This window comes from Erithacus rubecula (genome assembly GCF_903797595.1).
Source record: "Erithacus rubecula genome assembly, chromosome: 12".
Taxonomy (NCBI): Eukaryota; Metazoa; Chordata; class Aves; order Passeriformes; family Muscicapidae; genus Erithacus; species Erithacus rubecula.
Genome location: NC_136664.1, coordinates 10,733,467 through 10,745,727, shown reverse-complemented (window position 1 = coordinate 10,745,727; position 12,261 = coordinate 10,733,467). Strand labels below are relative to the sequence as shown.

Here is a 12,261-nt window from a genome sequence, read left to right as displayed (position 1 = left end):
TTCTGTGATGTAATTTCAGAGGGGCTCTCCTGGGGGAGCAGGTAGATGCTGTAGGTACTGGTGCTGCTGGTTCCTCCTCCTTTGACTCAGAGCTTCTCTCCCAGCCCAGGGTAGGGCAGGTTCCTCTCTGCCCTTCTCTCTCCTGCTCTGCTGCTCCTCCTGAGCTTTCCTGGGGCTGAGCTGTGATCAGCAGTGCCTGTGAGAGGTCACATGTGAAAATCAGATCCAATGTATGAAAGCTTTTCTACCTCTGGGTACCTTCTGATAGAGGTGTCAGATTTTAAACTTGACTTAAGTTCTCTTGAAATAATAGTACATGAAAGAAATTTGTGACTCTATAGAGTTCTACAGATTCCAGCTAAAAAACACTGCATTACCTGCATTACTGCTGCAAGATGATTATTTAGAAGAATGAATCTTTGATCTTTATGGTGGATTCAGTTATTTTAACTGTTATTTTAAAAATAGATAGTAAGCTTTGCTTTCACCAATGTGTTAATGTCAATCTCTGTGATTTTAGCTCATATCTCCACTGTGAGTGGGCCACAGAACAACAGCTTTTAAAGGATAAAAGAATCCAGCAGAAAATAAAGCGATTCAAAGTAAGGAAAGCACAAAGAGCTCACTTTTTTGCAGATGTGAGTATGAAATAAAAATTAAGTAATTTTTTTTTTCCTTGTAAAATTGTGATTAGTAGTTTGCTTTTATATAAAAGAGCTGATTATTAGGAACTAAAAATGAGCCTTTGGTATTGGTTGCAGCAGGGAGTGGGTTATTTAATGTAGTTTAAAGAAGCAAGTCTTCTGAAGTCACTGAACTAACCTGACTTATATGGTCTAAAAGTGGAACTGGTTGAGTAGCTATTTAGAAGTGGTTAGGAGAGAAGGATTGTGTCAGTATGGCTAGTTTCTCTAGCTTCTCTAGAAGCTTCTGCAGCACTTCATTCCAGAATGAGTGGATCTAGTGTCAAATCCCTCTTCAGTGAGTGTTGCCCAAGAGAACCAAGGGGGTGTGTGCAGAGGGCTGGTGTGGAATTTAAGGTCTGTGCAAAACCCTCAATAATTTCCAGCTACCAAATTAATTTTGTATATGATGAGACCAAGTGTTAGCAAATACCAGCTATTTTTGCCTCTCTACTGATTTTATTAATCTTTCACTGCAGATGGAAGAGGAGCCTTTTAATCCTGACTATGTTGAAGTAGACCGGGTATTAGAAGTGTCTCTTTGTGAAGATAAAGACACTGGTGAGGTAAATGCCTTAAAGCAAGTCAAAGATCCAGCTCCAAGTCATGTTTGACAATTGTGATTTTATCACATCTCAGAGTAACACTTTAATGATTTGAAAGCTTCAGTAATATTTTTCGTGAGACACGACAGTCTTGTCCTTTCCTGTGCTAGCTGTGGATTCAAAAGAGAAATCAGCATTTAATAGCTTGTATTTTTATTAGTATTAATAGGTCATAGTAGGCAAAGCTTAGGTATTGACTGGCATAAATATGAGGTTCAATAATTTCCTTGTGAGTTCCATCAAAGTTCCATCAAAAGGCTGATTCCATATACTGTCCTGTCTCTCTGATAGTGCTGTGGGGTCACTGGCAATAAAAGCTTTAGGCAACCAGTGATTTGAAGAGCTTTGATAGCTACCAATGAACTTTTCCCTCTGTATTTATTAAAACTTTGCTTTTTAATTTAAGGTACCTCTTATGGAAAGCTATTACAGAGCAAAAACATTGAGATTAAAAAAAGAAAACAAAAAAGCAAGTCTAGCAATTAAATTGCCAAAATTGAGAAAGAGTCTGAGACAAGTGGAGATCAAAGACTGAGAAAAAAGTTGTTGATTAAGGCTCTTGGAATATCTATAATGGTTATTCTGCTTGTGTGCATAGCAAAATGAACAGACTTTCACCCAGTGATTTCTTCATTAATCTTCCTAAAGCAGTGTTGAGAATCAGAATGACTTTTCATTGTATGCATCAGATGTGTCATTATTAAACTTTTAGAAAAATATTTTCTATATGTTGTTAATCAAGCCTATAAAGCTTTATCAGGGTTTTGTTGGTAAGCCCTTTGGTTTAGGAGCTCTAAAGCTGTGTTTTAGGCCTAGGTAGCCTGATTTGGAGAGTGGAGGAAATGTCCTGGGTAGCACTTCTGTAGTTAGTTCTGCCACCCTGCCCCATTTCCACAAATACCACAAATACTGTAATTTCTCTTTCCTGAGACTAAAGCAAGATTGACTTGTGGGTAAGTGGGATGGAAAAGCACTCCACAGGTCTACTGAGCTGTGTGACATGTGCATCTAAAAAGTGGCAGAGTGTGGGGAGTCAAGGATAAGTAGGTAGATAACAGAAATCTACATGGAACATTTAAAAGATAGTCAGAAATGTGCTTTTGATTCCAGTTCTTATGTAAGCAAGCTACTCTAATAGTAAGGCATATTAACAGTCTGTATACTAAATTAAAAACTGATAACATTCAGAATTTTCTTCTGCAGCCTGTTATTTACTATTTAGTAAAATGGTGTTCATTGCCATATGAAGACAGTACGTGGGAGCTGAAAGAAGATGTAGATCAAGCAAAAATAGAAGAATTTGAACAATTGCAAGCTTCCAGGCCTGACTCAAGGAGATTGGTAAAATTATATCTAATTTACTTGTCTATCTTGGTAAATCTGACTTGGTTTTCCCAACTTTAAACTCCTATGTTAAAACATAAGGCTTATTGACATGCTGTGTAAAGCATCTGTGTGCCTTGTTACCTAGGAATAATGAAATATTCAGGTAGGCATAGATAAATATTCTTATCTTAGTTGTTACTCTAAAAAAATAAAATTTCTTGCTTAGGGAAAAAACTGAAGTGCTGTGATTTTCTGAGTTTCTAACTGAGCCATGAGCCACATGTTGAAACTGGGTATCACAGAACTGAACACCTTTAAAATGAACAGAAACCAGGATGATGTATTAACAGCCTTTTATAGAGAGGAGAGTTAAATTTTGTGCTTCAGTACTGAAGGGAATTGGCAAATGAGATCTGTCAAACAGGTTCTGTAATTTCTTCCTGCTTTTATTTTTCTTCTTGTCGCTAAAGAGCTCGCTGAAAGGAAGAAAAATACGTGTGATTAAGAAATGTGTTTTATCTTGAAATTATCAGTCTTCTGTCTCCTTGAGCAGGAGAAAGCAAAATAGTTCTATTTCAAGTCCTGTATGTCATTGTCAGAGTAGGACATGTGTCCTGCGTGGTGTAGTACAACACTTGTTCTAACTTACTTCTTTTACATAACTAAATATGCACAGTGTTTTAATTTGGAGGCTTTGGAATTTATTTTAATGGTTTTTTCCATCTCCAGATAATGACAGTAGTCACGATTAACATCTTCATATTATATTGAGTTCATTTTTGTAGTATTTATTTAAAATCCTGACATTTTGGCATGTGGGAAGAAGAGCTTTTATACCTCTATTACCATATTTGGTTGTGAAAGAAAAAGATGATTAAAGCGCAACTGTACAACTGACAGTCATCCCAGCATCAGCAACAAGTATTTTTGCTTCAGGCTCCAGCAGCTACAAGAAATTATTTGCTGACTGCAGCCCTGCAAGCAGGAGTGTGGCTGCTCTGGGTGTGGGGGAGTGGACAGATGGCAGCTGGTGGGAGAGGGGAGGAAGCCACAGCTGCTGGGGAGGGACAGCTCCTGCTGCACCCAGACCTGGGCTCAGGTGATGCTGACGCTGCCAGGGCAGAGGGAGAATTCACATGGAAAATTCAGAGCTGCCACATAAGGCCACATGAGTCTGGAGTGAATGCAGGCTTTTTTAAATGCTGGGAAATGGGGAGGGAGAGTGGGGGAAGTACAGCTGGTGAGAAAAGCTCCTGCTATAATTACTTCACTTGAATGTGTGAGTTTGTTCACATTGGGATGAAGGAGCTATCAGAAGAGTTTTCTGCTGGAATCCTACCTAGTATCAGTGAAAAACTGCATGATTTCACCTCTAAGTTGGCTACTAAGCTAGAGGCCAGGCAGTGCTGGCTCCAGCCTTGGGAACCTGTGTGTGTGTATATACACATCAATATTTTATACATAGCCTCTCAACTTTCCTTAGCTTTTGAGGGCCCTGAAGGTGATACACCTCAATACTCTGTCTGCTTTGTCATGGCCTTTGTATCCTGACCCTGCCCATCCTGAGGCTTGTTTTCATCTGATCCCTTGGGGAAATCTCTTCAGGACGCTGAACCTCTCAGAAGTTTATTTTTTATACTACTGGCTCTGGCTTCCTGCATTGGCAGTGGGATGGAGTGATTAGCAGTGCAGGGCAAGTCAGAAGGGAGGGGGCAAGATCACAATAACAATGCCCAGACTGCTTCAGCATCAGCTTCCAGAGTTGCTTAAGGCTTCAGGGATGTTAATCCCAGTGCTCAGTTGGCTGTCTTGTAGGTCAGCTGCCTGTTCTTAGAGCTGCCAAAGTGAAACTTCATGTAGTCTTGAAATTTCATATATAAATGAATTTGTGTGCCATATTGTTCCTGCCAAAGTATTTGTATTCTATTTGTTAGAAACAAGTTGCTTGATTATGATGTAGACTTAAATTAATTTTTAAAATAGCAATTCACAGAGAAAAATAAATACAATTTTCAGATTTCTGCAGAATATTAATTGGTAATTGATGTTAACAATGACACTTCACTTTTAAGGCTGAATAATAACAATGTACATCTAAAATGATACACTCATAAAATAATGGGGTTAGATATTTTAGAAAATTAAAGCATGTATTAATCTGTACATATATTAATCTTTCCCTTAAAGGACCGACCACCTCCAAACTCCTGGAAGAAGATAGAACAGTCCAGGGAATATAAAAATGGCAATCAGCTCAGGGAATATCAACTGGAAGGACTTAACTGGCTCCTGTTCAACTGGTACAATAGGTATATGAATGGAATATTTTTTAATGTAGATTTTTAAATGTATGGAGTGAATCACTTTTATTGGGAATGAATACTATTTTAATTAAGTTTATTGCAGTTTCTCTGCTTGTAGCTAAAAGGATGCAACTGGAACAAATTTCTCCCTTTGGGTGTGCAAGAATTTACAAAAATAAGCAAAATATTAAAATAATGCAACTAACATAATTGAAAATAAATTTTCAGTGGCTTTGAGGAAATTAAAGCAAAAACAACTGAAGTGCAAGCTTTCACAATTTTCAAAACTGGTAAACACTTGCATCTTCTAAAATGAGTGCTAGAAATAGTACAATAAAGTTACCTCTCTTCAAAAGTAAGGCTAGTAAATAATTGCATCATCTGTATTTTAAGATAAAGTTCACTTTTGTCCATTAATGCTATGTGGTATGAACAGAAATATAATCACTTGGAAGATCTTGTCCAGAATGGTGTATTTTCTGTTTCTAAGTTGATTTTCTGTTAATGAATTTTTATGCTTGCTGTATTTCCAAAATACCAGTTGCATGTCCCTTTTAGAGATGATGGCAGCAGGTGTAGCATTTTACCAAGTGTGTTATTGGTCTGCAGAAGGAAATCTGAATTTATTTCTCATCCAAGCAGTGCAGGGCTGTGTGACATCTGCAGATAGAGTGAAGGGCTGGAGTGTATGGCTGAAGGCAAGCATGGACTGGTGCTTCATGCAGTTATTTAGTTATAGCATCTGTCTAGTTCTGGAAGCAAAAAGGGAAGTTTGTTAATGATGCTCTTAATGCACTCCTTTCATGTGAGTGCAGCTGGGATACCTCCCCTGTGTGATTTTTAGGGAATCTTTGTTAATTTTTTAGGAGTTTGTCAAGGTGAATGTGCGTGTAGAAAACCTGTTTAATTTAAATTCCTTTAATGAGGGCAAAGGTAGTCCCAAAAGAATATTTCTGGAATATTTTTGTAGGAGAACTTCACAGAACATTCCATTTTCAAGTTTTGACAGTACTAAACCTGATGCAAAGCTTTACACAAAGGTTTTGTGCACATTTTTTCACTTTAACCCAGGAATGCTTTCAAGGATCTTTTTGCAGTGCTTTAGTCTTGACTGTTGTTGTAAACTGGTATATATGAGCTTTGTTTTTGTAAATGGTTCATGTTAGTAACAGCTTTAGGGTCTGTACTTTAGTTGATGATAGTAACAAATAAATATTTTTTGCTTTCAGGCGAAATTGCATTTTAGCAGATGAAATGGGCCTTGGCAAAACCATTCAGTCCATTACATTCCTGTATGAAATCCTCCTGACGGGTATAAGAGGCCCTTTCCTGATCATTGCCCCACTCTCCACTATAACAAACTGGGAGAGGGAATTCCGCACGTGGACTGACCTGAATGTTGTGGTGTACCACGGCAGCATGATCAGCAGGCAGATGATTCAGCAGTATGAGATGTACTTCAGGGACTCCCAGGTATTGTCATGTCACTTGTGTGCAGTAGCTCACCCCAAACATGGCTCAGGTGGCAGCAATGACAGGGGCACTTGACATATCTGTGTTTTTATCTTGGTGAAAGTCACTTCATGTTCCAGGATGTTACATATGAGCATCTTCAGCAAATGCTTACTGGGTAAATTCAGTGGCAGTGTTTGCAGCAAGATGTATGTGTTGTTTCACTGTGCTGAGTAATTTTGCAAGTGAATAGCAGTGATGCTGGTGCTCTTGTGGAGATTAAAGTGTACACAGATGGTTGCAGTTGGGTCCTCAATTTGAAGAGCAGGGAGAAAAAAAATAATACTGATTAAGCTCTGCTACCTTTATGTAGCTGTTGGTTTCCTTTTGCTGGTGTTAACTGGCTTTTCTGAAATGCATACCATTAAATGACATGAGAAAAAATCTGACAATTTAAAAGGTTTTTTTTTCCCTTTTTTGTATGTTGTACATAAAAAAAGAATAATTGTCACGGTTTCTTCAAAATTGATAAAGCTGAGAACTTTTTATTAATTAGTGCTAAATATCAAAATGACATCTTGTTTGCCTAGTGAGTGATTCTCTACTGCCTTGCTGAAGGTCTTACATGTTCTCCTTGTCAGACCAATGGAGTAAACTGAATAAAACGTTTTCAGGTGATACTGTGATTATTTACTGTATGACTGTTAACTGTGTTAACATCATATATTTTGATTGATTGACTGTAGAATTTTTCCTGTCACTCTTTCAGATTTTCTCAGTGTTAAAAATGGGGTTTTATCTACATGCACCTTTTGAAACAGTTCTATTAGATGGTTAGGGTTTCAATTTTTTCTGTTGCTTAGATAATACTGGACTTGGCTCCATGGATAATTACTCATTAGTATTAGTTAAAGAGTTACAAAGATTATTAAGTGTGAGGACAAAGCCATTTATAATGTAAAATCCAGTGACTGGCTCCTGGCAGAATTTCAACCAGAAGATCTTTAAATGGAGTAGATGGGAGGGAATGTACTAAATTGTGTGTGTTGATGAATTTCCAGGGCCGTATTGTTCGAGGTTCCTACAGGTTCCAGGCCATTATCACAACTTTTGAAATGATTCTTGGTGGGTGCCCAGAATTAAATGCAATTGAGTGGCGGTGTGTTATTATTGATGAAGCTCACAGGCTGAAGAACAAAAACTGCAAACTTCTGGAAGGACTAAAATTAATGAACCTTGTGAGTAACTACAGTTCACTTTTTGGGGTTGATTTGAGTTCAGTATAGTATGATAATAAATTTAAAATTTGCTTTACATGCCCAAAAAGACCTCTGAAGCAGTGTTTCTTGAGAGATAACTATTCCTGATACTCTTCAAACATATGTGGTTTTGATAGCTTATGCTGGTGTATTTGTGATTAAACAAAATGTGGCAAGTTCTCACTGTAAGCACAATCTATTTCTGATGATACTGTTTTATAGTATTTGTTTTGATTAGGATGAAAATATAATTTAAAATTTGTTTTAGTTTTTTTGCAATGTGTTAAAATTCAGAAAGTATTTTAAGCAAGTCATTTAACAATAAAAGCACACAAGTAGTAGAATTCTAAATAGACTGATTGTCTAGTCCAGTAGTTAAGTTCTTATTTTATACAGCTAAAGATTTTTAAATGCTGGTACCACCATGTATCAGATGCACCATGACTAGTTTTGCATTTTATTATTGCTTCATTATTACTTTCCTGTGTGTTCTCAGAAGTCCTCTGTGTTGCTTTTTGATACATGGTCAGTGTATATTTTTCCCACTGTAGAGAGGGAGGATTATAAATCTGTGAATATTACAGGCAAAGTTCAAGTGTTCACTCAGTCCTTCATTACAGGTGTAGGAAGGGAAAATTTAAAGGAAAGCTACTAGAAAGTACTTATTGGTGTTTTTTTAATAAATCTGCTGTCTGTATTACCTATGTGCTTAGTGTCACACAGAACTTGTATTTTCAGGTTTTGATGTTCAGACTTAACAGAAACATTTTTGCAAATCAGTGCAGATAAGGTTATGTAAGGGGTTTTTTTTTCCTTTTCTAGGAGCACAAAGTGCTGTTAACAGGTACCCCACTGCAGAACACAGTAGAAGAATTATTTAGCCTCCTTCATTTTCTGGAACCATTGCGTTTTCCTGCTGAATCTACATTCATGCAAGAGTTTGGAGACCTTAAAACAGAGGAACAGGTATGAGTTCATCTGAGCTTTAGAGTTCAGGAGTTTAGAGTTCAGCCTTTTCATTGGGCTGTAGTATTATGTTTTTTGATGTTCCAACAAACTGTTGTTTCCTTTAGGTTCAGAAACTACAGGCTATCCTGAAACCCATGATGCTCAGGAGATTAAAAGAAGATGTAGAAAAAAAGCTGGCTCCTAAGGAGGAAACCATAATTGAAGTAGAACTAACTAATATTCAGAAGAAATATTACCGAGCAATTTTGGAGAAAAATTTTGCTTTCTTATCCAAGGGAGCAGGGCAGGCAAATGTACCCAATCTGGTTAACACTATGATGGAACTCAGAAAGTGTTGTAACCACCCTTATCTCATCAAAGGTAAGTGCAGGATAAGGATAGATTTTTTTTTTTTTTAAACTTTTTACTTTTATTTAAAATATGTAATAGTTTTGTGGTAATTTTTCAATGTTTTCTTTGGATTTTGCAAGGATTGGATTAGGTGGAAGCATGTTTTTAACTGACACAAGACAAAGTTGTGAGATATTTGCATATTTGAGGCCTGAAGCTTGAACTACTTCTGTAGGATTTCACAGCACTTTTAGAAGCAGTTATCTCATGGAAATGGCACAGCTCTTTAAAAGGAGTGTGAACAAGAACTTTTAGATCTGAGTTTTAAAATGAATGCTTCTTTCAAGCTTTATAATCTGCCAGTCTTCATTGCCTTTCTCACATAGCAATAACTGGTGTTTTTCCTGACTTGCAAGAAAATACACTTTATGCTCCAAAAGTTTGGGCTGTGGTTTTAGAAGTATTCAAAATACTGCTTTTTTGCAGACTCATGACCCATTTAAAGTATCACAAAGGGAAATTAACTTTTTGTTTGTTTGTTTTAGTTTTTTACATACAACACTTGAAAATAAGTATTTCAGTTTTTGAGATTTGGAGGAGAGGGTTCACCACATTCAAGGTGCTTTTTTCTATGGTGTTCTGCTTAAAAACTTAAATACTTGTTTTCAAAGCTGATAAAATAGATGTTCTTGCTTAGATTTCATATCCATCCAGAGCTGTTGTGTGCCCATCAGTGCCTAACGGGGAATATTTAGAGTACAGCACTGATTTTGGTAATGTGGGTTTGAACAAATGTGGAGATATTTGTGAAGATACATCCATGGATATGGAAATATATTCTTTGATAGGTGCTGAAGAGAAGATCCTTGGAGAGTTTAAAGAAACATATAGTCCAAGTGCTCCTGACTTCCACCTGCAAGCTATGATCCAGTCTGCTGGTAAATTGGTTCTTATTGATAAGCTTCTTCCAAAAATGAAAGCAGGAGGCCACAAGGTCCTTATCTTCTCTCAAATGGTGCGCTGCCTTGATATTTTGGAGGATTACCTTATACATAAAAGGTAAGATTCATCTTCCATATATTCTGTATAGGATATTGTTCTCTGTGAATGGTAGTGCAGGATTAATGCCAGCAGCACACTAAAGCTGGGAGTTCTATTTTCTCTGTTTGCTAATCATTGTGTAACTTAATGTTCTGTGATCATTTATTCACAACCAATTAAAAACTTCCAAGAAAAACTAGAGAGGTTGTCCAATTTGAGTAAACCATGTGCCTTCAGTCTGTTGCTTTTTTCATTAAACATTCAGTTATGTATATACTGTTTTTAAATCTTCTATCAGGAGCCAGGTAAGTTCACACTTACGATTGCTTGTCCAAAGCCCAGGAAACACTGAATGTGTTCTTTACTTACACAGTGTTGAACTGGGACCAGATGGGTCCAAGATGGAGCTCCTTACTTTCAAAGGAATATAAGCACAAAGTGTTAAACAACTGGGGATGTGGTTTTTATTGATGTAAAAGTGCAAATGTTCTTCCTGTCTTTGCTAAATTAAGTGCTTGAATTTTGCAGCTGAGCTGAACTGCCAGCCATAAACCTGCTACTTAGGCTGGCTTTTTCCATCAGATGAAGTTGCACCCTCTGATTGTTACAGACTACTGGCTCCATGGAAACTAAATGCTTATATGAGCATGTGACTAAATAAATGTGTAAAACCTTGAACCTTAAACTTGGTTACAATTAGTAGTTGTTTTATCAACCTAAAAATCTATAACAAGTCTAAGTTCTTGTTGCTTTACCAGTGGGTTTGTTGCAATGTACATACTGGTTTGAAGTATAATTTTAAGTGAACCACATCATAGTAACACAGAGTTAACATGTTGAAAAACAAAAATTCATCTTAAGCCTTCCTGCAGTAGATACTGGAATACTGGATAATACATTATTTTAGTATCTCTTTAAGTGATAGTTTGATATTAAAAGTTTGAACTTGGAGAGCAACACTTTCTATTTTTTTTAAAGATTAATTTTAACTTCATAGTAGTACTTAAAATTCAGTGTGCAAAATGTTCCTTTTTCTGCAGTGTTGTTACATTTAGACCAGTGAATCATATCTACAGGTGGAATCTTTTGAAATCCATAGAAGCTGAAATTTGCTGTGTGCTGCCATTTGATTAGAAATGTTGGAGTGCACACATGATCAGACTTAGCACTTAACAGAATTTAGGCCTGTAGGAGATAGATGGCTGCCTGCCAGAATGCCTGTGGTCCTGTGGATTATCTGCTGTGCCATTTTATGGCTGATGAGAAGAAAAATGTTTGAGGCTTTTTGACTACTAGATACACATTGAGCATCTTACTCAGTTTACAAGTACAGAAGCATTGCTCCCTTTTTAAGCATTTTGCTTGATTTCAGAAGTTTCAAAGCAGTCTTTGTAATTGTCAAAGGTAACAAATGGCAGTTTTAATTCAGGCTTAAATTTTCTGGGTTTGCTCCAGGAAACCTTGATAGAGACTGTTAAAGGTGCTGTCATGTCATTTTTATTCTATTTCTCTTAATCTTTACAGAATCAATATGCAGCTTGTCCAATGACAGCTCACCAAATTCTGGTTTCTGCTGATTGCTTGGTTACCCTTAATGTGTTCAGACTGTTCATTATATAATACAAGAGTTCACTGTCCTGCTTCTGTGATCCTAGGCAGAGATTCAAGGATAATATGTGAAAAACTTGAGTGTCCACACAGGACTTCAGGTTAGGGTATGTTTTAATGCAACTAAGTAATACAGGTATAGCCAGGTAGTTGCTTAGTGGACAAAATGCAGAACTTGTTCTAAAATGTTCATTGCTTGTACTTGCTGGTGGGCATTGGGTACTACAGCTATGCAGGTTCTGACATGATTCTTGGTTATGTTACTCACTGCTAATCAGAGTTAGTCACTTTCCTTCACTGTGAAGAATAACTATATAAGCAGTGGCCCTCCAAGTTCCAGAGGCAGTTGTGCTCAGGGTGCTGCCTGTGGCCCTCTGCAGGTACCTGTACGAGCGGATCGACGGGCGCGTGCGGGGGAACCTGCGCCAGGCTGCCATCGACCGCTTCAGCAAACCCGACTCGGATCGCTTCGTCTTCCTCCTCTGCACCAGGGCTGGGGGCCTGGGCATCAACCTGACTGCAGCAGACACCTGCATCATTTTTGATTCTGACTGGAATCCCCAGAATGACCTGCAGGTAAGTTTCTTTGAGCGTGATAGAGAGCCCTAATTAAACCCGGTGGATAAAAATTTGTCACTTTGAGTATTGCCTCTGTTTGAACACACATAATTTTAAAACATGCATG

General features: G+C 37.5%; 1 protein-coding gene across 6 annotated transcripts in view; it reads left to right on the top strand.

Moving 5' to 3' along the window:
• The window catches only part of CHD9 (chromodomain helicase DNA binding protein 9), a 76,060-nt gene that overhangs the window by 39,394 nt on the left and 24,405 nt on the right, over window positions 1–12,261 (top strand). For all 6 annotated transcript variants that reach the window (XR_013775618.1, XM_079316214.1, XM_079316215.1 and 3 more), the window contains 10 exons: window positions 521–638; window positions 1,163–1,249; window positions 2,492–2,629; window positions 4,802–4,923; window positions 6,147–6,390; window positions 7,431–7,607; window positions 8,451–8,594; window positions 8,702–8,957; window positions 9,776–9,986; window positions 11,957–12,152. Coding sequence is in view for 5 of the 6 variants with exons in the window: in XM_079316214.1 (XP_079172340.1) it covers window positions 521–638; window positions 1,163–1,249; window positions 2,492–2,629; window positions 4,802–4,923; window positions 6,147–6,390; window positions 7,431–7,607; window positions 8,451–8,594; window positions 8,702–8,957; window positions 9,776–9,986; window positions 11,957–12,152 (1,693 nt within the window). In the remaining variant the exon portion in view is untranslated. The remainder of the gene's footprint in view (window positions 1–520; window positions 639–1,162; window positions 1,250–2,491; window positions 2,630–4,801; window positions 4,924–6,146; window positions 6,391–7,430; window positions 7,608–8,450; window positions 8,595–8,701; window positions 8,958–9,775; window positions 9,987–11,956; window positions 12,153–12,261) is intronic.